A 24,495-nucleotide genomic window follows, 5' to 3' on the forward strand; every position below is an offset into this window, starting at 1 on the left:
CTCTGATGTGATGAAGGCTCTAGAGTCCAATGTGGCTTGGCCACTCCCTCACTGTGCAACTTTGGGGAAGTGATGTAATAATGACCCTGGGCACGATTTTTCTCAGCGACTATCTAACAGGGGTGCTGTGAGGATTCAACACGTTCTCATTTGTAAAGTACTCAGAACAGTACTTGGCACTGAGTAAGGACTACAGAAACATTAGCACTAGACTATTATCTGAAGGCAATCATCTTGTCAAGTGCCTATTTAAAAAAAAGTTCTTATCAGTTCTTCTCAATGCTGCATATATAGTGGGTGCTCAGAACACACTCCCCAAGTTTCTGAGCAAGGTGGCCGAGGTCAAGAATCAGAGCCTGGAAAGCTCAGTGCCCAGCTCCTGCCCTAACCACTTGTTGGCCGAAGAGCCAGCCTCAAGCTGAGCAAAGAAAGCAGTGCCTGGACAGCTCTAATCATCTTCCTTGGTGGCCTGCGGCCTGGTCCCCGCACTCAGCCAGGGCTGTCCCACTCCATCTTATGTGATCCTCACCAAAGGGCAAGTGGAGCTGGCAGGGCAGACTGCGACCCGCTGCACACACAGAGCCCCAACTGTCCACCAGCGCGGGCAGCTTCCTTCTCTAGGGGCCTCTGGTCAGCCCCCAACTTCCTCCTTCCTCCACTGTCACTGGTGGTGCTTCTGGCTCGTCTCCCTCCTTCAGGCTTTCAACTTCTCTGTTGTTTCTCCAGAGGGGAGGCTTGGCCTTCTTCCTGCCACACATCCCTCCTTGCTGGTTCCAGCCATGTTTCAAATGTGTCACCAGGTACTGGCCTCCCAACCCGGCCACTGGCCTGATGCCCCTTCTGAGTTACAGCCCCTCGTTTCCAACTATCCCAAAACACCTGAAACTCCATGCCAGCCCCTCTGGTGTCACTGTCCCCTCTGTGGCCAACTGCCCTTCCTATGGTTGCATTCTCTGCACTACGAGCTGCCTGCTCGCTCTCCTACTTGTATCTGCCCCTGCCTCCTACAGCCAGTCACCCAGCTCTGCTCCGGCCCGCTCTGGGACATTCTGCACACCCACCCCCATTCTGGTCCCCCTTCCTTCAGTCTCAGCGGCCTCCTGATGGGTCCCCTACTTCGAGTCCCTCCTGCTCCTGCAACAACTATGATCTTCCTGAGGTAGAGACTCTCCCTTGGAGGTTCCTGAGAGCCGCCTCACAGGGAGGTGGGGCCTAACACACTCTGTTGTTACAGGCGGACCCTCATATAGTGTGGGGGTTCGGGGGCCAATCCCTGTGCAGTAGAAAATCCATATAGAACTTCTGACTCTCCCAAAACATAACTAATAGCTTACTGTTGACAGGAAGACTTACCCATAACAAATAGGTGTTTATTACGAATTTTGTGTATTATATATTTCTATAATAAAGCTAGAAGAAATGTTAAGAAAATCCTAAGATACATTCACAGTACTGTACTTACTGGGGGAAAAAAAAATCCAGATATAAATAGACCGATGCAGCTCAAAGGTCAACTGTTGGGCACTTGGGTGGCTCAGTGGGTTAAAGGCTCTGCCTTCGGCTTGGGTCATGATCCCAGGATCCTGGGATCGAGCCTCACATCAGCTCTCTGCTCAGCAGGGAGCCTGCTTCCTCTCTCTCTCTGCCTACCTCTCTGCCTACTTGTGATCTCTGTCAAATAAATAAATAAAATCTTAAAAAAAAAAAAGTCTACTGTTTGTTATGACCTTACCTAACAGCTAAAATATTTCAGTCATGTTGCTTACAGTTTGAAGTCATTGTTCTAATCTCAATCTTCATGGCTATTTCCTTGAAGGAGAGAAACCAGGCTCAGGCATGCCCCGTGGGCAGCAAGTGCAGACCCCGCTCTGTGATGTCGCAGGCCACCCCAAATCTGCACAGCACCCTCCCCAGCAGCAGCACCCCCACCTGCTGTCCCCCTCCCCAACCCCGAACACCCGTGGACTTGCTTTCCGCCGGTCTTTCTCCTGCTGCCGGGGTCTGCACAGCCGCCACCTGCCCTTGCTCCTGTCTCAGCCAAGTCTCCTGTCCTCTAGGGCCCTGGCCCGTGGCTCTGTTACTGGCTTCCCCGCACCAGCACCCTGGTCACCCCCACCCCCCAGATGTCTCCTCCACGAGAAGCGCTGGCGGGTGCACTGGGTCTGTCCTGTCCTGCCCGAGTCGGCAAGAGCACGGCAGGTGCTCGCCGAGACCTCAGCGGACCAGCGCCACACGGCAGGAATGCTCGTCAGTTCCCGCTCGTCGAGGTGACAGAAAGCACGCTCTGACAGAGGCGGAACAGAACCTGCCACAACTCCACAAGAGAATGCTGTAGAGAACCTGAGCACGTTCCCCACGATGCCATCCGAGATGAACAATGCACTGGGTAGGACGCGGGGGTTCATATGCCCTCGTTTTCCTCGGGTTACCGTATGGTGTAAGGATTTCCAGTGTATGTATGCATTTCAGAGCTGAGCCTAGATTTTTTAACAAACTAAGAAATCAGTACTAGATAACTCCCTAGAGAAAGGACAACTGAACATCAAGGGTCTAATTTTTGAAGTATTGTTTTTATTAAAACTGTATTAAAATGGATTTAAGGCACCTGTCACCAATTACCTTCCCCCCCCCAAAAAACCTACTGCAAAATTAAAATAAAGTTAAAATCTAAGTTTCTTAAATAACTTTAGAAACCCTGTAACAAACTCTTCAATTTAATACTTAGCTCTGACCGAGGAGTCCAGCTGTGGGCCAGACACCTGTCTGTGGTCTTTCCGACTCAATGCAGGCGATCACAGAGCCCACCCGAGGGATGCAGCCCTCCCCACCCCTGCCCTGCAAACAGCCAGAGTGTGGCAGTCTCTGGGCGACCTGCATTATAGGACTCGGCACCTGGGTCCCCCCCTTGCTGTTCCGCCTCTGTGAACTCCTGGCCTACCCACCTTCCTTCAGAGCCTCCCCATCTCCTTCCACAGGCACCTCTGCTAAGCCCTCCATGGGCTGGGGGAGCGCTCCCCCGGGTTCAGCGTCTTGCTTATGCTACAGCAGGAAGCGGGTACAGACTTCACTGTTAATTTCACCTGGCTTACCTTTGCAGCTTTACTGAGGTAGAACTGACAAAGTTGTAATGTATTTAAAATGTACAATGTGATGATCTGATCTACAGTAGTCCCCACCTGCCCCCCCACCCCCCGGCCCATCTGTGCTTTCAGATACTCAAGGTCAACCAGAGTCTGCAAGCAAATGCTCCTCCTCCTGCTGGATCGTCAGAGGGTTGGAAGTGGCCTAACGCTGTGCCCCAGTGCTCACGTCCTTCCCCTCACCTCACCTCCTCCCTGTGGGCAGTTCACCATCTCACAGCATCACGAGGAGGGTGAGTACAGCACAGCAGGGTATTCTGAGAGCTACCACATTCACATAACTTTTATTACAGTACACTGTTAGAACTGTTCTATTTGATTACTAATTTTGTTGTTAATCTCTTACTATGCCTTATTTATAAATTAAGCTTTATCACAGATATTCATGGATAGAAGAAGAAAACCTGTCCTATTTCAGGTTCAGTACTATCTGTGGTTTCAGGAGTCCACTGGGGGCCTTGGAATGTATACCTGTGGATTGGGGGGGGGCTACTGTACGTATACATGGGTTGTGAAAGGTTCCTACCATCCAGTTAATTAATCCACCCATCACCTCCTCGTTACCCCCCAACATTTTTTTTGGGGGGGGAAATGCTTCAGATCTACTAAGCAAATTTCCGTTATAGAATACAGAATCATCAACCATAATCACCACCTTAGATCCGCAGAACTAAGTCATCTTCTAGCTGAAAGCCTGTACCCAACCTGGAGGGCACTGTGTTCGGGGAAATAAGCTGGAGAAGACAATCCCACACGGTATTGCTTCTCTGTAGCCTCTTAGAGCTGAACTCCTACAAATAGTAGAGTGGGGGCTGCCAGGGCCTGAGGGGAGAGCTGGCCTGTTGTCTGAGTCTGCTCCTTGGGACACTTGGCAGCTCAGCCCTCTCTGGCTCCTGACAAAGACTCCCACAACTGACTTCATTCTCAACAAGCATTCTCGCCTCTCATGTTGTAACAATGGCTGTACGGGGAAAACAAGAGAATCAGGAGAAATGAGTTCTCTCATTAAATTAGCAATGTAGCTCTCAGGTCCCTTCGTTTTGGAGGCTGGGCCTTCTTGTCCGCAAACTAGGTTACTCAGTTGACTATATGCTGTTGAATGTTCCTTTCAGATCTAATATGCCAAGATTCTATGAATCATGCTTCTAAAACTACCTTCTGAGAAAATTTAAAAAATAAAGCAGCAGAATGAAGTTAAATATTTTTTAAAAATTATGTTTATAAGGTAACCTTTACAAAGTAGCATTTAAAAATAAATCCTCTCCCAACTCAAATGCCTGATAGTGTTGCCCTCATACTGGCCAGCAAATATTTATTGTATGTCTGCCACATGCCAGGCACATATACACGGCGTTTCCTCTCCTCGCCCGTGAAAGAACACTTAGCGCTTCTTCCAGGTAAACTTTCTGCGGGCTCCCTCTTGGCCTGGCTTCTTTCGTTCTCTGACGCGTGGGTCGGCAGTCAGCAGTCCAGCTGCGGTGCAGAAAGAGAAGTCTCTATGAACCATGGAAAATGCGCGCCGCCTAGCAGGAAAGCGAGCAGACCTGTAATGATTTACCGGCCCGGTGTAAGCACCATGACAGCAGTTTGCTCTCACTCTTTTAGGATGGTTCCCCCGTTTCGGAGACCAACACCAGCTACATCACTGGAGTCTGTTCTTCTCCTAGGAGGCCTATGGTTCCTTGTAGGTTTTTAAGCCTGTTCGACTACAGATAAGTCTGCTCTTGGGTGCGCGGTCACTATTCCCTGTGACTGCACTGATGCTGCCTGCTTGTTATTACTGATGTGAAAGTTCTAACAGAGACCAGAAGCAGAAAAAGACACTATACAGCAAAGTCAGAGGAAGTAGATGGACACTGCAGACTTAAGAACATGAATATACAAACATACATATACAGTATGACTTATCAAACTTCTGGAAGCATTCACTCTCCTAACCATAAAGAGTGAATATGATTTCTAGGCAAGTGATGAGTGTCTCTCCGCAAATGCCCCGAATAACACGCCCCTGCAGTGGCTAGAACCACACACTCCAAGAATAGCAGTGATGAGAAAGCTCTTACGATGCACTGATAAATATGTAAACAGAACATAGTTTTCCCTATCTTTTTTACTCTTTACACTAGCACTTCTTCTCCCTGTAGACAAGCTGTGGGTATCTTATTAGGAGTATCTGAATGGGCGGAAAGCAAAGGCAAACTTCAACCACTTGTTATATACCCCTAAGTTTTTGCATTTACTTGTCTTTAAAAGGGCATAGAATAAATATTTTGGACAAAATGCAGACAAGACTTGTCTAAATTCCAGTTTGAATTGTAGGTAATAATGTTTTATTATTTTTCAGTATGCCCACTAGGTCAAACTGGCAGAATTATGAAATAAGGTCCTACAAGTTACTAGAATGACCAGACATGAATCCTACAAAATGGCGAATTGTTTATAAGTGAATGGATTTTTAGAGACTCCAGGAGTCAAGCAGCCTAAGCTGGAAGTGGCGCCTCTCTGCAGTGCAGCGGCTCATGTGGGAGGAGACAGGCCTTGGTCCTTGCCCAGAGAGGCGCTGCACAGCCCAGTGGCTCGGTGACTCGCCTGGGCCACACAGCCAGTTAGTAGAGCCCCAGCGTTCTCTCCCCTTGGCCAATGGTCCGAAAACAGGCTTCATTGGAATTGTTGAAAGCAGCGCCCTAAGGAGCGAACCGATGGCCTGTCCTTTCCCACGCCGCAGATGTTTGTATTCGTGGTGAGGGGACAGAGTCACCCAGTACTCAAAGTCACGTCACAGTGGAAAAACAGAAATCTGGGACGCCTGGGTGGCTCAGTTGGTTAAGCGGCTGCCTTCGGCTCAGGTCATGATCCCAGCGTCCTGGGATCGAGTCCCACATCGGGCTCCTTGCTCGGCAGGGAACCTGCTTCTCCCTCTGTCTCTGCCTGCCTCTCTGCCTACTTGTGATCTCTCTCTCTCTCTCTCTCTCTCTCTGACAAATAAATAAATAAAATCTTTAAAAAAAAAAAAAGAAAAACAAAAAAAAAAACCAGAAATCTCCAATAATGTTGGAAAGCTACAGTATGGGCTTCATCATCACATCTAACACTTACAAGTTCGGTGATGAAACAAAAACAGTCACTGACCTGTCTGTTATCCATCACCACAGAGCGGCGCTCTGACCCTGGCTCAGCGGTTAGGCCGCCGAGGCCAAAGGAAAGCTTCTCTGATGCTGGGAGGGCTCTGTTTTCCTAATTCAAATTCACCTCACAGAAACCAGCACTGAAAAGCCCGGGTACGGTTCTGGAGCATAGAGAAGGGAAGCCAGCCAACGGCAGGCCTGTGTAGTTAATGGAATCTTTTCTGATTTCGGGGAACTGGCGCAGGAACCAGCGAGCACTCCCAGACAGGGTGGAGACCACCACCCCCTCCGCAGGTCCTACCTTGTCTCATCCACTCGACCTCTTCCTCGGTGACAAAACTGCACAAGGCTCTGGCCACCGCCAGGCGTATGGCTCCAGCCTGGGACGACCGCCCACCGCCCGAGACCGTGCAGGTCGTGTCGTGTTTTCCAAGTCGGTCGAGGAAGTGGAAGGGGAACATCAACTGTTCTCTGGAATATATCGCAAGCAAAGGCAGCTCACTATCGCGATAGTTGTGTTCTACGCTGCTCACACTGTCAACATTCACACAAAGCGTATCAGGCACACCGGTGTGCCTGCTTCAGTCACCCATAACAGGAACACCTCCTGGTGTATCTGACGTCGAGAAAGCTCTGCAGACAGCCACATGTCTTCTTCTTCTTCCTGGATAGAGCAATACACACCCTCTCACAGTTGAACGCTTTTCTCTCATGAGAACCATGCGAAGCTTGAAAATAACCTTGGAAAGAAGTCTCAGAGCTGGGAAATTCCACTAATCAGCGGTATCTCCCTGGATTCGGTGATCAGTTATCAAATGCCAGTTACAGTCACTAAACCAACTGTCCCATTACATACCTGTGTGATGTAGGACACTCATCCTGACATGCTTTGTGCAGTTACTAGAACCACATTCAACTCCTCCCCCTCCCCACCCCCAAAACACCTCTTCCTATGACTGGTTCCTGAAGCGGCAAGGCCAGGCGACACAGCGCACAGTGCCAGCCAGTCCGCTGCCCTCGGCAGTCTGTGCCTGGCTGGGCCCCACAGGCACTCCAGGAGCGGACAGTGGAATTCAGACAGAACGTGGCCCCAGACCTTCTCTCGCTTATTATACCACAGTGATGCTGAGAGACAGATACGGAGAGGACATTCAAGTGTTACTCCTCAAGCTACAGATGGATGGAACCTTCTCTCTGAACAAGAACCTTCCACGGTTAATGAGAATCTGCAACAGGGATGCTGTTTTAACAGGGATGAAATGACAACAAACACGGGCCCGAAACTACATAAATCCACACTGTTTTTTTTTTTTAATAAAGCAAACCAAATAAAAAATAGGAATCTTATAAAAAACAGTACTGTTCTAAGTAACAGCCTTATAATCACAATAACTAAAGAAAATTGAGACTGATAAAGTAATTCCACCATTCCACTTTTCCAGCAGGGCAAGATAGGCCAAGAGAGAATCTATGAGATTGCCAGGCGGACGAGTGTGGGGATTTCTGGGTTGCCTGACACAAGTAAATGGTTAGTGATATAAGTGACATTACTGAGCAGCTCTGGTCACCCACTTGTTTGGGAGCTTAAACACTTACCTGTGTTAATTCCTAAAATTCTAAGATTCCCTAACAAATGCTTATATAAAGAATAGTGACAAATTCAGAAAAAACACATTCTCTAATCTACTCCAGACACACTAGAGTGACTGAGCCAGGGATCAAGGTAAGACAGACCACCCAGAAGGGTCTGGACAGTTGGGAAGTTGGTGCACACTGAGGAAGAAAACTTAATTTATATGTAAGTGTGATCCAAAGGGTAACAACTGAAGATGATTGTATATAGCTATTGATTTAACTAATCTGGACTGCAAACAAATCTGTGCAAAAAGAGTCTTCCTCTGCTCTCAGGCATCTCCGATGGAATCCTGAGTTTAAAGAATCAGATCTATTTTGCGCTTTATTATCTACTCAAGGTTGTTTTGAAAAAAAAAAAAAAAAAAATCTAATTTCTATCCATTCTGAACACAATTCCTTATGGCACCAATTCAAAAGCCTACAATTCAGCTTATGTACAAATGCATGATCTTTTTGATTTTTCTTCAATTGCTGAGAATGCTAACCTTATCTCCCTTATTACATGGCTAGTGATGTGTGAGGAACGTATTTCTTTGGGACAGATGATCAAGAGTTTCATTAGTGGTTGGCTGACAGAGCAAAGGCCTTTCCAAATCAGAAGGGTTATTAATCTTTGTATTCCACAGTATTGGGCACTTAGTAATAAATGTCTGTTGTATAAGTGAAGGAAGGAATGAATGAACAAGAATTTTCTGATAACACTGTGAAGGCAACACAGTCAACGTTCATTCCCAATGATCTATTTGCGCAAAGAACATGAAGAAAGGACTCTGCAAAGACAGCTAGCTAGTCATCCAGCTGACTTACAGGTGAGCACTGTAGAGATCAAGTCCTGCTCTCCTACGCTAGGAGACAGAACTAGAAGCGAGATCACCTGATAGCCATGCCCAATCCCTACAACCACTTTAACGTGATGAGATGGTCCCGGAGCCCATTTCTGCCAAGACTCTTGACTTAGGCTTCCCAGTCAGAGAGGAAGTCTCTTGATGATAGATATCATATCCTAAATAGCTCTGTCTTCACAATGCCCAGAACAAGACAGTATACACCAACAGTCCTCAATAAATGCCTGCTGAATTCAAACTGGAAAATACGTTCTAAGGATACCAACCACTGAATGATGAGATCAAGCCATAACTGAGATTTATCGTTAAATCATCAGGAGTTATATCTGAAAGCAAACTAACTGGTCAAATGCCATTTCCCCAAGCAGTTTTCTGTGCTGACGTTCTGGGCCTCTCTCTGGCTTTTAAGGGAAAGAAGAGCTTCCTCTACCCATCTCCCTGTGAGAAGGATGGAAGAATTAGTCTACTTCATTTGAACGGAGTTAGAGTGGGTTACTCCTCGACAGAGACACACATACCAATGAAATAAACATACATTTCCCAAAGTCATTATTCAGTCCAGAAACTTACACGATATTAACAGCGTCCTCTTTTCCTTATATAAGCACTGGGATCAGCAGAGCTTTTGCCCCTTTTCACCCTAAATAGTGCACTACACATTCAGGAAACAGGAAGATTATGGAGGTGGGCCTAATCATGCAGAACTTGTGTTACTTGTGGATAATGACAGTAACTACTAGAAAAATAATAACCGTCTCCAAAAGAGGCCTTTAGATAGTGATTCAGAGAGATCAAAGATGAGCATATTTAGAGGACATGAATTGTAATACTTATTTATGATTAATGTCTATTTCTCCACGGATACAAAGCTCAAAAAATAAAACTGCCATATTTGGCACCGGGAACTAAAGCAAAGCCTGATGAGCTCTTATTTTAACACATCAACGTCAGGTTTCTTTGCTTGCTCAATATGTAATCAGTTTCCTCTGAGTAGGAAAAAAATTCAGAGTGATAAAGCAGATTTTTTCTGGTATTTATGCTGTTAAGGGCCAAGGTTGGTTTGTGTTGTTTTGTGCACATATGCCCCCCAGCTAGGGAAACAGAAGGTGGGACTCGACTCTTCTCTCATTTTGGCTCAGTCTGCATTTCAGAAAAAAAGATACATCTAAAATACTCAACTTCCAGTAGGATCTGATGGAGACAGGAAGATTCAATTAATGAGGAATTCTACAGAGGCTTTTTCAAAATCTGGAAAATGGCATAAAAAAGATAGTGACAGCTTCCCTCTAGCTAGTTTGATTTAAATTAATTATATCATTCAGACATATATAATCAGAAAATCACAAGCCTTTTTAATAAATATAAAGACAAAACACAAATGCAAAACGAGAAACAAACCTGTCTTGTGTCACTGGGAAGTAAAGCAGGTAATCAATTCCATTTACTTTTATTCTTCCACTTCCATGCTCATAAACAACTGCTTCTGCCTTTGCGCTCTTTCTTTTACCTTTGTAAATATAAAATTTCTATTAGTAAAAATCTTCAAGGCGAATATTCTGAGATAGGTAAAACGACATTAGATTTTCTTCCCCAGAAGGACAATATACTATTACACTGTATGTAGGAAAGTTCTACGAGGATTACAAGTCAAACAAAAATAAAATAGGCAAACTACACCATAATCGATGTAATAGAGCTTACTATGGGGTAATTTTGTTCCTCAACTCTCTTTTAGGAACACCACAATCACTTAAAATTAGTTTCAACAAGCGATGAAGTAATTCATATTTATTAACCTTACTTTAGAAAAACAAGCAATTTACAGTGGTCTTCTTTGATAATAAGGATATATCTAATCATAGAACTTAAACAAAGTATGAGTAGTATGATACAATAGAATTGGTAGAAATGAAAAGAATCCCCAGGAAAGGTCCCATTTCTTTGAAGTGCCAAAGGAAGAGTTGAAGGTTTATCATTTACTAGGTCAGGCCTTAAGAGCTGCATCAGAATGAATGTCTGCGCGGCTCCAAGGAACATGCGAGGTTGAGGGCCTCAAGTTTTCAGGTTTCATACTTTTGGTATCTGATAAGCAGGTTCCCTGAGCATTTTATAGGGGAAACCTTTACTACAAACAGTTTTTGTTTCTGCCAGTTGAAAATGTGAAAATAAAAAGATTTCACATAAATCTGTAAAAATAAAAAGTGTTAACATGATGGGGTAGGTATGCATCCACATTTTTTCTTGGGACATGAGAAGGTTCAGATTTTTGAAACTTCAACAGTCTTAAGAATTAGAATATCCAATGTAGCAGTAGCAAAAAAACAAAAACAAAAAACAAAAAACACCAAATGAATCAACTGAATACCAGGGAGCAATAGCAAGTAAAAATAATTGTCGTTTCTCAGTTTTCACGAAATTTATTTTCTCCCCACGGAATGTCATTACCTTCGCTGGTGCTGAAGGCCATTCCTTGCTCGTCATACTGCACAGGTTCAATCAGGTGTTTTTTTGATTGAATAGTTACACTCTTACGGAATCTCTGTACAAATTCTTCTTCGGCACCACAGTGCAGTGTCAATAACCTTTCCAGCAGCCGAATGAACTGTGCATACTGCAGACAATAAAATCAAAATTCATTAGAAGATGCAAGTGTAATTGCATTTGCTAAATTTTTTCTATTTTTGTATACCTGATCTTTCCAATGTTGCTTTTCCTGATGAATTTTGACGGGATGACACTCCTGCACCTTCATGCTGCTTTTAAAACACAGCATGCAGACGCCGCGCCTCCCCTGTGTAGCCCTCAGTGCCCAATCTTTTCTTTTGAGAAACAAAAGAGACTTACCAAGCAAAGAAAAATCAGTTTCTCTGTATTATAATTACATGAAATTGAGGTTTAAATTCATTTTCAAAAAATATTTAGATGATCTTCAAGTGTAATTTCTACTCTTTTATTAGCCGGATCAAGAGGAGGTTTAAAAATAATTTCCAGTTAAGTTATGTATAGTAAAATGGGGAGAGTTTGATTTCGAGAAAATGCACCTCTTAAATTATATTTCATAATACATTTGGCAAATATATCTTTAGCTGTTCAAGCTGTGTTACTTTAATGTTTATGATTTCCTTTAAAACCGAACAATCAAGCTATTTAAAAATTCAAGAGATACTTGACTTAAAGGGCAACCTCTTGAAATAAATTATCGCTGCTACTCTGTGCGTTTTTTTTAATAGTTCTCGAACATGTGATTAGAAAGTAAACAACTTGGTATTAACCCCTTAAAATTAGACGCCAGAGTAATCATTCTAAAGTGTTTATGCAGAAGGAGACAACTAATACTCGAGATCCTTAGTTAATGTGGAGTGTGAGACCCAATTTTTGATAACCTTATTTGTGTTTCTGTCAACCCTAAAAATCATACGCCTCTGTCGCCTCTGACTTTATCGTGAACATCTGCCATTAATAATCTGAAACGTGGAGAAATCTCAACAGTAAGTTTAAGAAGACTGCTTCAATTACTGCTTCCTGTGCTGTCACAATAAAAAAGAGGGGAATTTTCGAGGTAAGGGTGACAGACTTCGCCACCTGCGGTTCCTGGACTGACACAGCTCTGTTCTTTCCCTCCATTTCCAGGCCGGTGCCCTCTGCTCTCAGCGGTTCTCTCAATTCTACTGCACACTGACCATGAACATACAGAGGGGAAGCTACGAGTCCGGCACGGCCTTTCTGACGCACTGGGGGTAAGGTTTAAGAAGTCCCTGGCTTCCTCATCTTGATACCAGCCAGCAGCTTCAGGATTTCTTCTGCTATCCAGTACCCCCAAAGTATAGCAGACTATCATCTATGCATCTACTGTCTATGCACAAGAGATACACATATCATTACGTGTATATACAGAAAATGCATATATTTGTTTTGTTTTCCCAGTTGCACACCTCTGAAAAAAGTCCTTGGGACGTTTTTGAAATGGAAAAACAAAACCAAAAAACAAAAGCCAAATTTGTATTATTTAAAAAAAAAAAAAATCAAAGCAGCCAAAAAACACAGGAAACAATGAAATGATACATTTAATGAAGAAGCAAAGAGAGATTTTTTCAGTTAGATCCAAAGGCAGCAATAGTGACTTGGCAGTTAGGATATTAGAAATTAACTCCAGATCTACCACTCACCAAATGCCTGACACCTTGTTAAGCAAATTGCAACGTTTCCAAATCATTAATTTCTCCAATATGTTAAATGAGAAAAAGAGCAATTTAAGTACACGACTTAGAATCAACATGGGTGGCAAGGTACTAACAATGTTAACCAGTGCCATGGAAGGAAAAACCCTTCTTGGAACAATTTGTGAAACTTACACTCAAATATTCTACAAATAATCTAAATTTAGAACATCAACATATTTAAAACCATCAAATTTCCTCAGATAATACTGGCACATATTAGAGCACTTAGCAAAAGAGCACTCCAATTAAAACCTAAAGCCCAAACTTTATAGGGTAGAAGACTCACCTGGGGAGCTGGTTTAAGAATATGAATTCCTGGGTGACACCCCTGGAAATTCTGAGTGAGGGCTGAATCTTAGGAAACTGCATTTTCTAATCAGTTCTCTGGCTGCATTTAAGTGATTCTGACATAGGTGGTTTCGCAGATTCCAAGATGAAAAATACCGCCCTTCTAGAAACTGCACACAAGTAGGCCAGGGAGCGGCAAAGTGCACGAAGGCAACCATGTGCTCCCTTCTTTTTCTACTTAACCTGTGATAACTCCTTACACTTGTCATTATTAGCTTGTAAAATTAGCTCTCTGCTTTACTGAAGGAGATGAAAAATGACACCTGCCATGCTTCCCAAGAACTGCTGGCAGAGGACTGCAAGGGCACTTGTGGATAGGAGGATCTGGACAGCAGGCATGTCACCTTCCTGACCGCAATAAGGACCCATGGCAGAAAATGACTCTAAATATGTTTCAGAAAGGGAACTGTCTTAACGAACACCTGCCCCTGAGAAACATTGCTGTGAGATCCTAAATACAGCAATTGTCTACATTCTTACGGTACAAAGTCCCCTTAAATTTAAAAGATTAATTACTCACATCTTGATCTGACAGTTTTTCCACTAACATTTCTTCTAGTTCCTCCTTAATCAGCCATCTGCTGCCAATCAGGTCTCTGTTAAAATATCACATATATTCTCTTTTAAATTAACCATGCAATTAGAGTTCTGTCACAAAAGATCCCACATGTAGTAGCGATTCTTGATTGGGAAACAAATTTTTGTATTCCAGAGCATTAAAATTTCACCCAAGTAAACTATTTTTGAGAAGTGTTATTTCATTCCCTCACTCTACTTTAAAAAAGACACCCAGTCTAGCAAATGTTTTGCTGGAGGACTTAAACATGCTCTTGTGGAACTCATCTGATACACCAAGCTACCAGGTTTCTTAAAAATTAACACTGCACTTATTTTTCACTATTTACCTCAAAGGAGAAGCAATGGACACAGAGTTGGCTTGCCTGCGGACTAAAGTAATCATCAAGTCCAAGTAAAGAGCTAGCGGTGGTGTGTACAATTTTGAAAAGGGATTCTCGAAGACTTGTGTCTTCTGCATAAGAAGTAGTAAGTGGGGGCTGCCTGGGTGGCTCAGTGGGTGAAGCCTCTGCCTTCGGCTCAGGTCATGATCTCAGGGTCCTGGGATCAAGTCCCGCATCAGGCTATCTGCTAGGCAGGGAGCCTGCTTCCTCCTCCCTCTCTCTCTCTCTCTCTCTGCCTGCCTCTCTGCCTACTTGTGATCTCTCTCTGTCAAATAAATAAAATCTTAAAAAAAAAAAAAAAGAAGTAGTAAGTGAAGGAGCAGCCCGAAATCACCGGGCTGACAGATCTATCCTATCCCTGTCTGTCCAATGGAAGTCCAAATCTTAACATTTATAGGCCTTGTTTTTGGCATTTTAGTAAATATACAGCTATATAAACAAAAATTCTGAGGACCTCATCTTCAAATATAAGTGCCATTTAATACATAAATCTGGAATGAAGATAAAAATAACAGCAGTAACATCTACTTCCTCCCCAAAACTCACAAAAAACTCACCTGTTATTTTGACCCCTAACTTTAATGATCAATGCTGAAACAGGGAACACACTTGTAAGCTTTAAGTATGCCTAAACACCACCAATGACAAGTGGCATGTTTTTCATTCAAAATTTTCATGTATTCTAATGCAAGAGAAGAACTTACTTGGTTTCAGTTTTTTCTGAAAATAGACCTTTGGCTTGCAACTGATTCTGACGTTTTTCTGCTTCTAGTAGCTTTCCATATGCTTCCTGTGGCAAATAAAATACATGCGCTAAAATAAGAGCTATGGTACATTATGACTTCTACTTCATATTTTCCCTGTGAGCATTCCTCAGTTCAGAAGGGACCTCCTCACAGAATCTGGCTGCACAGCAAATAATACTGAAAATACTTTTTAATTATACTGTTTCTCAAACTAAAGGACAGTGGTGTAATTTCAATGAGAATTTAGTATAATACACAATAGCATATATTAACTGATTTTTAAATAATTCTGTAAGATATTTACTCTATAAAGAACTCTATTAAAAAAAAACTCCAGTGAGGTTGGTAAACAAAAAGAAAGCTACAAACTATTTTTCTTTAAGTTCCACAAACAGGACCAAAAATTATCCTGTTAAAAAAAAAAATCATAATTTATATAGCAATATGCACTTTAAATTCAGGGAATTAACCAGCAAAGGTATGGTATTTACAGCTGAACTACTTATCTAATACTCAGTATTTATATAATATTTAAGTCCTCACCATGTTAGTCTATATCTTAAAAAGTTTTCTATTATATTTGTTTTATTATTTGATTTCTTTCCATTAATTTACTTCCCAACAAAGTCTGCAAATGTATGTCACTTGTTAAATTGTAATATAAACAGGGGAAAACTGCCATTTTGTTAGAACTTGTAAAATGCAATAATCTGGCAATGAACAGTATCAATAAAATACATTTTCCAGGAAATCAGTTTACAAAAGTAGAATCATGCAAGTTGTCTCCCAGTTTTTTGACTGAACAAGTGTTCACTGAGGACTCACATGCAGTATGTATGTATTCACTTACGATTTAACATAATCTACCACACTGATACCTAATGAGTAGACATTTTCAAAGGATGAGCCAGAGATGATATAAATGACATTTTTTCCCTTGCTGATCATGTCACCTTCCAATATCACCAGCTACTGTCCAATAATGAAGATACAACCTCTTACTGTAGACACGTCAATCCATATCCCAGTCTTAATAATTGCAGATTTTGGAAGGGCAACTTCTTGTGGGCTCTGATTAAGCTGCCGTATATATCACAAGGTTGCTCAAGAAGTTTGCTCTAAAAAAATGCAAAGTGAGGGGTGCCTGGGTGGCTCAATGGGTTAAAGCCTCTGCCTTCAGCTCAGGTCATGATCTCAGGGTCCTAGGATCGAGCCCCACATCAGGCTCTCTGCTCAGCAGGGAGCTTGCTTCCCTCTCTCTCTCTGCCTGCCTCTCTGCCTACTTGTGATCTCTCTCTCTCTAATAAATAAAATCTTTTAAAAAAAAATGCAAAGTGTCTCTTTGCACAGGTCTCTGTCTGTACGAGCATGCATACATTAACGGCGTACATGGGGATCTCAAACAAAGTGAAACCATCACTAGTTCGGTAACTTGCAAAGGTCAGTTCCCAGGGAAGCAGCAGCAGCACAAGTGTAGAACTGGTTAGAACTGTAATTTCTCAGGCCCCAACCCAGACTTTCAAATGATGAACCTCTGGGGTGGAGCCCACTGATCTGTTTTAATGACTCCAAGTTACATACACTGACTTTTGGATCTAAACACTAGAAGTACCAAGAGCCTAGTACAACATAATATGATAAAGAGAAAAATTCAGTTAATTCTATTCTCTTGTTCATTATTAAGTGTAACAATCTCTACAGCTATATCCATAGTACAAATCCATTGCCTGTGGCAACAGAACTACAACAGTCTACCCCCAAGAAAGCAAAAATGAATGCGAACCATCCACATGTAATATGTATACCTGCTACTCAACTTAAAACTCTACAATTTATCTCCCAAGAATTGGTAAGTCTCATTTGACTTTTAACTCATTTTAGAAAGCTAAGGTACTGGGTTGTGACCCCAACTGGATACCGTATCAGAAAAATTTCTGTACACCTGTTTCTAGAAAGGAATTCTCAAACGCTCTAACCAGGTAAAATAAAGGAAGAAACAAGAACCCACAAGAAGTAGACAGACTCCATGCACACCACATCTCCCTCCCTGTGCACCTGGCCCCAGGCTGTTGGCAGGCTGGGCCCAGCCACACTGCTACACCTTGGGGATCTGGGGAAGGAACAGCATAGGTCTCTCTGGTCCACTCCAGAGTCTGGACGTTCTGAGGGTATGGAAGCCAGAGATGTAGTATCTTTCAAATCCAGCCAGCCAAACAAACAAACAAACAAACAAAACAAATCCAAGAGAACACCAACAACAGTAATAAGATGCCTTCTCCGGTTTGTAAGGCTGTTAATTTCTGGAATAACTATGGCAACTAGAAAATAGTAGTAATAATGAACCTGCCTCATAATCAAATTTTGAGTCACTTGTGACTGCTAAAGTAATCATCATTTTCTAATGACTCTGGACCAACTTTAAGTCCATGCTCTTCTTCACATTTTTTTTTTCACTGTGCTATTACCTTCCATGGTTATGTTTAGCTCCATAATCATTTGTAAATAGTGCAAGTGAGATAATCAGAAAAAAAAGTGTACTATGAGAAAACCAGCCAAAAACAATACATGTCAAATTTCAAACATGGTAAATTCATTTACAGCAGATGCTTACACTTTGATGGTTGTAATCCATTGAACTACATAATTCTCATTAAGGCACCCCATACATTTCTTTAAATAGGAAAACATGCATCAATATTTAGCGCAGTGCCTGACCCATGGTAATGGTCAAGAAATGACAGCAGGGGGGAGGGATGGCATTCAAGAGTCTAACAATGGAAACACTTTTACTGGTGTACCATTTCTATTTATTCTTTCTCTTCTATATAATAAGACCACTCTAGAGATTCTATCTTAGTTAGTTAGAGACTACAGCTCTCTGGAAAGTAGAGTCTATAGCTTCAGCTCCCTGAAGAGATGTGTACTAACCAGCATCAAAAAATCCCAAAGGGTATAAAATACGTCAGGAACTGTCAGCATCACAGATTATCACTGGTAGCTTCTGGTATATTGTTAAGTTTCCACTTAATTTTTAAAGGACACTAGAGAATTAACGTGACCCACCCATACTAAGTTTATATACTGTATTTAATAGTATAATTTTCAAATATGACAGGAATAACCCAGATGTGAAATGCTGAATCATTAATCACAGCTATGATTAATATTTCATAAAATCAAAGCAAGCCTATCCACCCCTCATGTCATCAGATTTCCATAATGTATGAGTCAAATTTAGAAGGTGCCTAATTTGAAAATACCAGATGCTCAGGTTGCAGAAAAGGGATGCTTAAACGAAATCCTTCCAAGAGCATGAGCAATATGACTTTTTAGTATCCTTCTTAAATCTGTTTTGGCTATGTTAATCATGTAGAAATTCCAATTTTAGGAAGGGTAAACAAATAAAATTTCTTGTGGGGGTGGTATAGAAGTATATGATATCCAAATGATGCCTAAAACATACAACAGTAAACTGACAGTAACTATCCTCTTAGATACTAGTTAAATAAGAGGAAAGTAATGGACTTAAAATATGCGTTTGTCAAAAAAAAAAAAAATCATAGAAAATCAGATTTCCTAAGTAGCAATCATCCCAATTTTTTGGCTACTGGCATATAAATGAAAGAAAATGAAATAAACATAATACAGAATTCATTTATCACAGTTAATGCTATTTATCTAATGTTTCAAGTGACATACCACACACCCTTGCTATCACTTTGTGAATACAATACACTGCATATATTGCCTTAAAAGAGCAGGCAGAAATATGTCAGCACCACCCTGCAGCTTTTTAAAAATCAGCACTCTGCACAGTTTTAAGGAGTTATTTCTTAATACCTCATTTCGAGAAGGGTCACTGTTTTAACTCCATTTTTAAAAGATAAGGGCACGAAATAAGAAGTTTTAAATATTCACCACAAGGTTACAAAGACGATGCAAACTACGTAAGAGTTCTGTGGCACTAAGTCCCCAGGACTTTTGTTTCTTGAAGTCTGGGATCTTCACATAGTGAAGTCGCTTCTAGGGCTGCTGTTCTCATGCTTTATGAACACAGACGGTTACTTAAGTCATTTAAAATAAACCAGAGAATTTCTAAACAAGCCAGGCTTCTTTCAAAAGGCAAATGAATCCCATTTATGCATAAGTTATCAGGATTAGAATTACTTGGTTTTCTTTCAAATTTTAACCTTTTTCACTTCAGCAGAGTAGTTTAAATAATATATAATGATCTACTTATTCCTTAACTTCAAACTTTTCTGGGAACAGATTTCATCTGTGGCCATGTAATTCCTTCAATTTACAGAAATCCTTTGAAAATATTCCATTGTTGGGGCGCCTGGGTGGCTCAGCGGGTTAAGCCGCTGCCTTCGGCTCAGGTCATGATCTCAGGGTCCTGGGATCGAGCCCCACATCGGGCTCTCTGCTCAGTGGGGAGCCTGCTTCTTCCTCTCTCTCTGCCTGCCTCTCTGCCTACTTGTGATCTCTCTCTGTCAAATAAATAAATAAAATCTTTAAAAAAAAAAAAAAGAAAATATTCCATTGTTTACTGTAAAGTGAATCCTAAAATATAAATGAGGTTTATAGATTTAAGAGGCTCAACTCCTGGTACAGTAAAAACTGCATCAAAAAAGAGATGCACAACCGTATCATAGAAATTGGGGTGAAGGAGTTTGTGTGAAATGTCAGCAAATGCCCAAGGTATTTGATAACTGATTTCTTCAATGTCTGTATGGCCTTTTCCAAGCACTGGTCTCATGGAACGTTAAAAGGGGCTCCGGGCAGCAAAGGTTCCGTGACCCAATGTTTGAGCAGCAGTGGGTTACTGCAACAGGCTTCTTTACTGTCAGACATTATCATGCTATCCCGTAGCTCCTGGTGGAGTTTCCCAGGACTCAAGGGGCAGCACTGCCAAACTCACTTCATGGCAGAACCTTTTTCATGAAGAATATTTTATTACCTGTGTTTCTTAGCAAACTTTGGGAAAGGGTGCAGTAGACAAGCCCAGACTAAATGGATCATATTTTATAAAAGGTTTCCACTTCAGAGTCAAATAATCCCTTCCCGTAATGAATTTTAAATAATTTTCAATTCGCTTATAGTGAGTGAATTTAAAATTTTTCAAGAATGTGTATATATTAATGATAAACTTGAATTAACATTTTTCCTACAAGTAAAGGCCCTACCCAAACTCAACCATGGCTGTCCAGGTTGTAAATGTCTCGCTCATGGGTAAAACCTTCTTTACCACCTGCATGGCCGGCCGGGAAAGGCTCCAGCTGCTGTGGGCAAGGGAAGCCGCCCCCCCACCCCTGCCCCGCCAGACTGGCAGGCCCCAAGGGCAGACAGACCACCCTTCCGCCCTGTCCCTTGACTGTGCACACATGGCTTTCTTCCTCATCTAGACCAAAGCTATTCACAGCTCAGCTGTGCCATGGCACAGCATTTTCTTTTCTGCACACATACCTTTATCCTCTTTATAAAGTCTTCCCTTTCCTTTACACTTCGGCTCGGTTGTTTCAGGAAACCTTTTTCTCCCTCTGTTCATTCCTTCTGCTCCTGAAACCCTAAACTCAAACTCTAAAGAAATCATGTCTGAGACGTATACAAGTTCTACTCGTCACATGGCCATTAAGGAAGTGGAAAGCCATCCATTTCGGGTGAGAAAGACAGATGAGCCAATGCCATCAAGCATGGAGCTCCCTTTTCAGTACTCAAGGACCTTCTGAGAAACTCTTTAAGTCTCTTACTTCTTTTTACTTAAACTATTTTTTACTCCTTAAGACACTACTTGTTTGTTCTGTCCTATACTTTTTACATTACATATGCATCCCACATTCACTACAGTGTAAAATAAGTGGGTTTTTACTGACTTTCCCAGGAACCTGAAGACATATATTGTATCCATAGGAGAAAGGCAGTCCCAAGGAAGGGGGCAACAACCTTTGGAAAGTAACATGTTTACAAAAGCTGAGACCGCTACGGATCAGCACGTTTCCTCCACTCCACTTCATGATTTCCTATCACGCTTCACATCTGGGCAGGAACAATAAATTGCTTCTTTCTTCTCATCCTCATCTTCCCTCAAAAACCTCCCTGCTTCTCCACAAAGACCGGATGGACTGATGACAGGCCAATTGGAAACAGTGTTCACTAAAGCACTGGAGGTTATCCTTAACTGTAAGCCACACAGGGACTCTCTTGTATTAGTTTCTGTGAGGTAATACATAAGCCTATTACACCAACAGTGACCAAATACCAAAAAGAGGAATTGGCATTATTACAGAAGACAAAAAGGTTAACTGATGTCAGAAAGGTCTCCTGGGCAGAACTGCACATATATTTGAGACCCGTGAAGTTTTTTGTTTGTTTGTCGAAAAGCTTGGCCCACGACTGCCATGACTCACAAAATTAGTTAGCTAACCAGAAAACCTAGTTTGGCTTAGGGTCTTTTTACCATGTCACATGGTAAGAACCTGTATCAAAAGAAACGGCAACGGCAAAGATACACTTCCAAGTGTTTAAGGCCTGCCACAGTCTTTGGGGGTCAACTCCTTGCTGCAGTGGGATCACTCTCCTACAGAATCAAACGGCATCTGAACCCCCCGCCCCAAGAGGAGGCAGAACAAAGGAGTGAGCAAACACATGAAGCAGTTTCAAGTTTTATCCTTTTTTTCTTTATACCCGATGCCTGACTTGCCTACAAAACCACTTCTGTAAAGTGACCAGTGGATATTTAGTCACAGTGCTTCAGAGTAGCAGAGGGTCTCTAGGAGGGCGATCACCTGCACCATCTAGGAAACGAGGCTGGCACGACCACAGCTGTTAAGAGCATCGGCCATACAGGAAGCTGATGGGCGCAGACTTAGGAAAGCATTTGTCCTTTTTTTCCACGCATACATTTACTTTAAGATTCCACAAAAAGTTGGTTTAGAAACACAAGGTTTTATTAATGATCTGAATTAAAACACTCAGGTTAAACCAAACGATCTGTCATTCATACATGTAAACTGTTCTGATGAGCAATACAACAAATGCCGAGCCCCACACCGCCTGGGGAGTCAAAACACCCCACACAATGAACGGACCTAAATTACGGAGTTGAACTAAAACAGAAAAGCCTGAAGAACTCAGATCTACGTAACAGAAACTGTATTACTCAGAACAAAAAAAAAAGAAAAGAAAGAAAGAAAACCCTTTATTAATCAGTTGTAATTTGACATCTTCAGTCAGACTACGGTAGTGAAACCAACTGCTTTCTTGAGCAGTACCTTCCTAAAACACAGAAACCAACCCAAACTGACGTTAGGGCCCTTCTACAATGTGTAATTTCTTCATTATGATGGAATGCAACAAAATATCTTGCCCTTGGGTTGCTCAGTTTCAGCCCAAACAAATGCAAATGGCTTGTCAGCTGACAGCTGTTTGATAAGGCTCCCCTACAAGACCTGCATACTTTACTTTTTTCCGTGAAACTCGGGATGAAAGGCAGAAGGCAGGAAGAGAATTAATGTAGCATACAGTCTAAAGGCAATGCTACAACCGTGATTAAGTAGAAAAGTTAAAAGGCACAGATTTTCCACAGCTTCGCTGCGTGCAACCCATCCGTGTAACAAGTTGACAGGCCTAGCGCGTCAGCTCCATCATCCCCTCCGACAGCTAAAACGCAGCATTGCATCCCTTTTCAGAGAAAATTTGCGTCTGCACCATGAAGCGTTGTACATTATTTCTTAGCACTGCAGGGGGCTCAAGTCCATATGGAACCTTCACAAATATTACCACAGATCAAACCAGCGGCGTTTGGAGGCAGATTTGACATACCTATTTAAATGAACAGCAGGGGTCCTCGGGCAGCCTCGGGCTGCGGGGGAGGCTCAGCGGAGAGCCAGCCGCAGCTCCATTAGTCAGCAAAGACACACTCTACATTTATCATTCATTTCATTTCTGCCAGGGCAAGAAGCTCATTTGCCCAAGGTCAACAAAAAGCGAAAAGAAGGTTTTCTTTTTTTTCCCCAAGAAATAAATGTACCTGACAAGTGGGGATTTTGTCCTTTGGGTTTGTGGAGCACAAATAAACACCAGAGAGTTCTAAAAAAGCCGAGTGAATGTGTGCCTGGGATTCAAGCAACCTGAAAGCTGACTGAGGCCCAGGAAGCCCGGTGCATGTTTTTGCAATTTTTTAAAAACTGTATAATGAAGAAAATAAAACCTGACACCGTGTTCTTAAAGCAAGATAGGTTCTGTTGTCCAAAACTGGGTATTAGCAGCTAGCCATTTTATTCATAATACCCTAGGGAACCCCCAAATTTGCACGCTATCAGACACTTAGAGCGCTGAAACGAGAAAAAGCTGTTCCCAGTACACTCAAACGCAGTTGCAAGTCAACGTGTAATAAAACCATTTCTTAGGTCTTTGGAGGGCACATATTCTAGACTCATAACGCTGCATTTGCCTCTGAAAGGCAAAAACTGCATAGGATAAACAAAAAGTACAGACAACAATTCGCCTGTGGTAAACGCCTTACAGCCCGACACGCAGCCTTACCCTCCACACACGTGCATGCATTATGACTGAGTGGAGCACTGACCTCCGAAAATGATCTCAATTTGTAAGTACCAGCATTTTAAGGCCAGACATTCAGACATAAATTCTATGGTGTTTATTTACCTTTAGCAAAAATGAGTTAATAAGATATAAAGTCTTTCGACATACTGCCTTACCTCTAGAGATCTTAGTTTTGCTCAGTCTGAAACATACTAGGTAAATCCTGAAGCCGAGCAAGATCTCTGGTACAGTCACTTAGCTTACAGTTCATATTATTAATCATCGATGTAATATACTTACATGCATTAATGAATAATACGACTGTTTGCCAGTATAAAAGAGAAAATGAAATGGACGGCCATCTTCTCCCCACTGGATCGCTAATAAAAAGCGAAATGAAAATAAACAAAAATAAAAATTTATAGGTATATTTAACTGAAGTTAGGAGACATGTCTACAATTCTGATTAACTTTTAATGACAAAACAGCATTAATATTTGGAATTTTAGTATTTGGTTCAGCATGTTTAATGTTCTGTAAACTATTTAGGATATTTAATATTCCACACTCGTTAACATAAAACAGTGTTTGTATCTGATAAAATATTCCTGTGCAGTTCATCATGAGAATTTCTAGAATTTGTTTTAAATAAACACACAAAATAGCAAAAAATCATCTTGTTAGAACAAAGAATTTAGGTTTGGCTAAAAATACAACACACTCCCATATTCTTAAAAGGGAAGCTGATAAAGTCAATGATGTCATACTTTCAGGAAATTAGGAAAAGGCATAACATAACAAAGAAAAAACTAATTGGATTTTTCCATGCCACATTATTTGTTCCAACTCTGTGGTAACACACCTCTGAGAGCTCAAACGTCTAAAACAGAAGGGCCCCCACAAGGTGTTATGTGTAATTCCTTTTGAAATACA

At 41.9% G+C, this 24,495-nt stretch overlaps 1 protein-coding gene across 1 annotated transcript in view; it reads right to left on the minus strand.

The window, feature by feature from the left end:
- Window positions 1-4,418: 4,418 nt before the first annotated feature.
- The window catches only part of LOC111155897 (mitochondrial ribosomal protein S9), a 65,484-nt gene continuing 45,407 nt past the window's right edge, over window positions 4,419-24,495 (minus strand). The window contains exons 5-11 of the mRNA XM_022516360.1: window positions 23,863-23,942; window positions 14,977-15,062; window positions 13,834-13,909; window positions 11,191-11,356; window positions 10,144-10,252; window positions 6,567-6,736; window positions 4,419-4,613 (exon numbers count right to left, since the gene is read on the minus strand). Of these exons, the coding sequence (XP_022372068.1) occupies window positions 4,522-4,613; window positions 6,567-6,736; window positions 10,144-10,252; window positions 11,191-11,356; window positions 13,834-13,909; window positions 14,977-15,062; window positions 23,863-23,942 (779 nt within the window). The 3' untranslated portion in view covers window positions 4,419-4,521. The remainder of the gene's footprint in view (window positions 4,614-6,566; window positions 6,737-10,143; window positions 10,253-11,190; window positions 11,357-13,833; window positions 13,910-14,976; window positions 15,063-23,862; window positions 23,943-24,495) is intronic.

This window comes from Enhydra lutris, unplaced genomic scaffold (genome assembly GCF_002288905.1).
Source record: "Enhydra lutris kenyoni isolate GAN:26980312 unplaced genomic scaffold, ASM228890v2 scaffoldscaffold44, whole genome shotgun sequence".
NCBI lineage: Eukaryota > Metazoa > Chordata > Mammalia > Carnivora > Mustelidae > Enhydra > Enhydra lutris.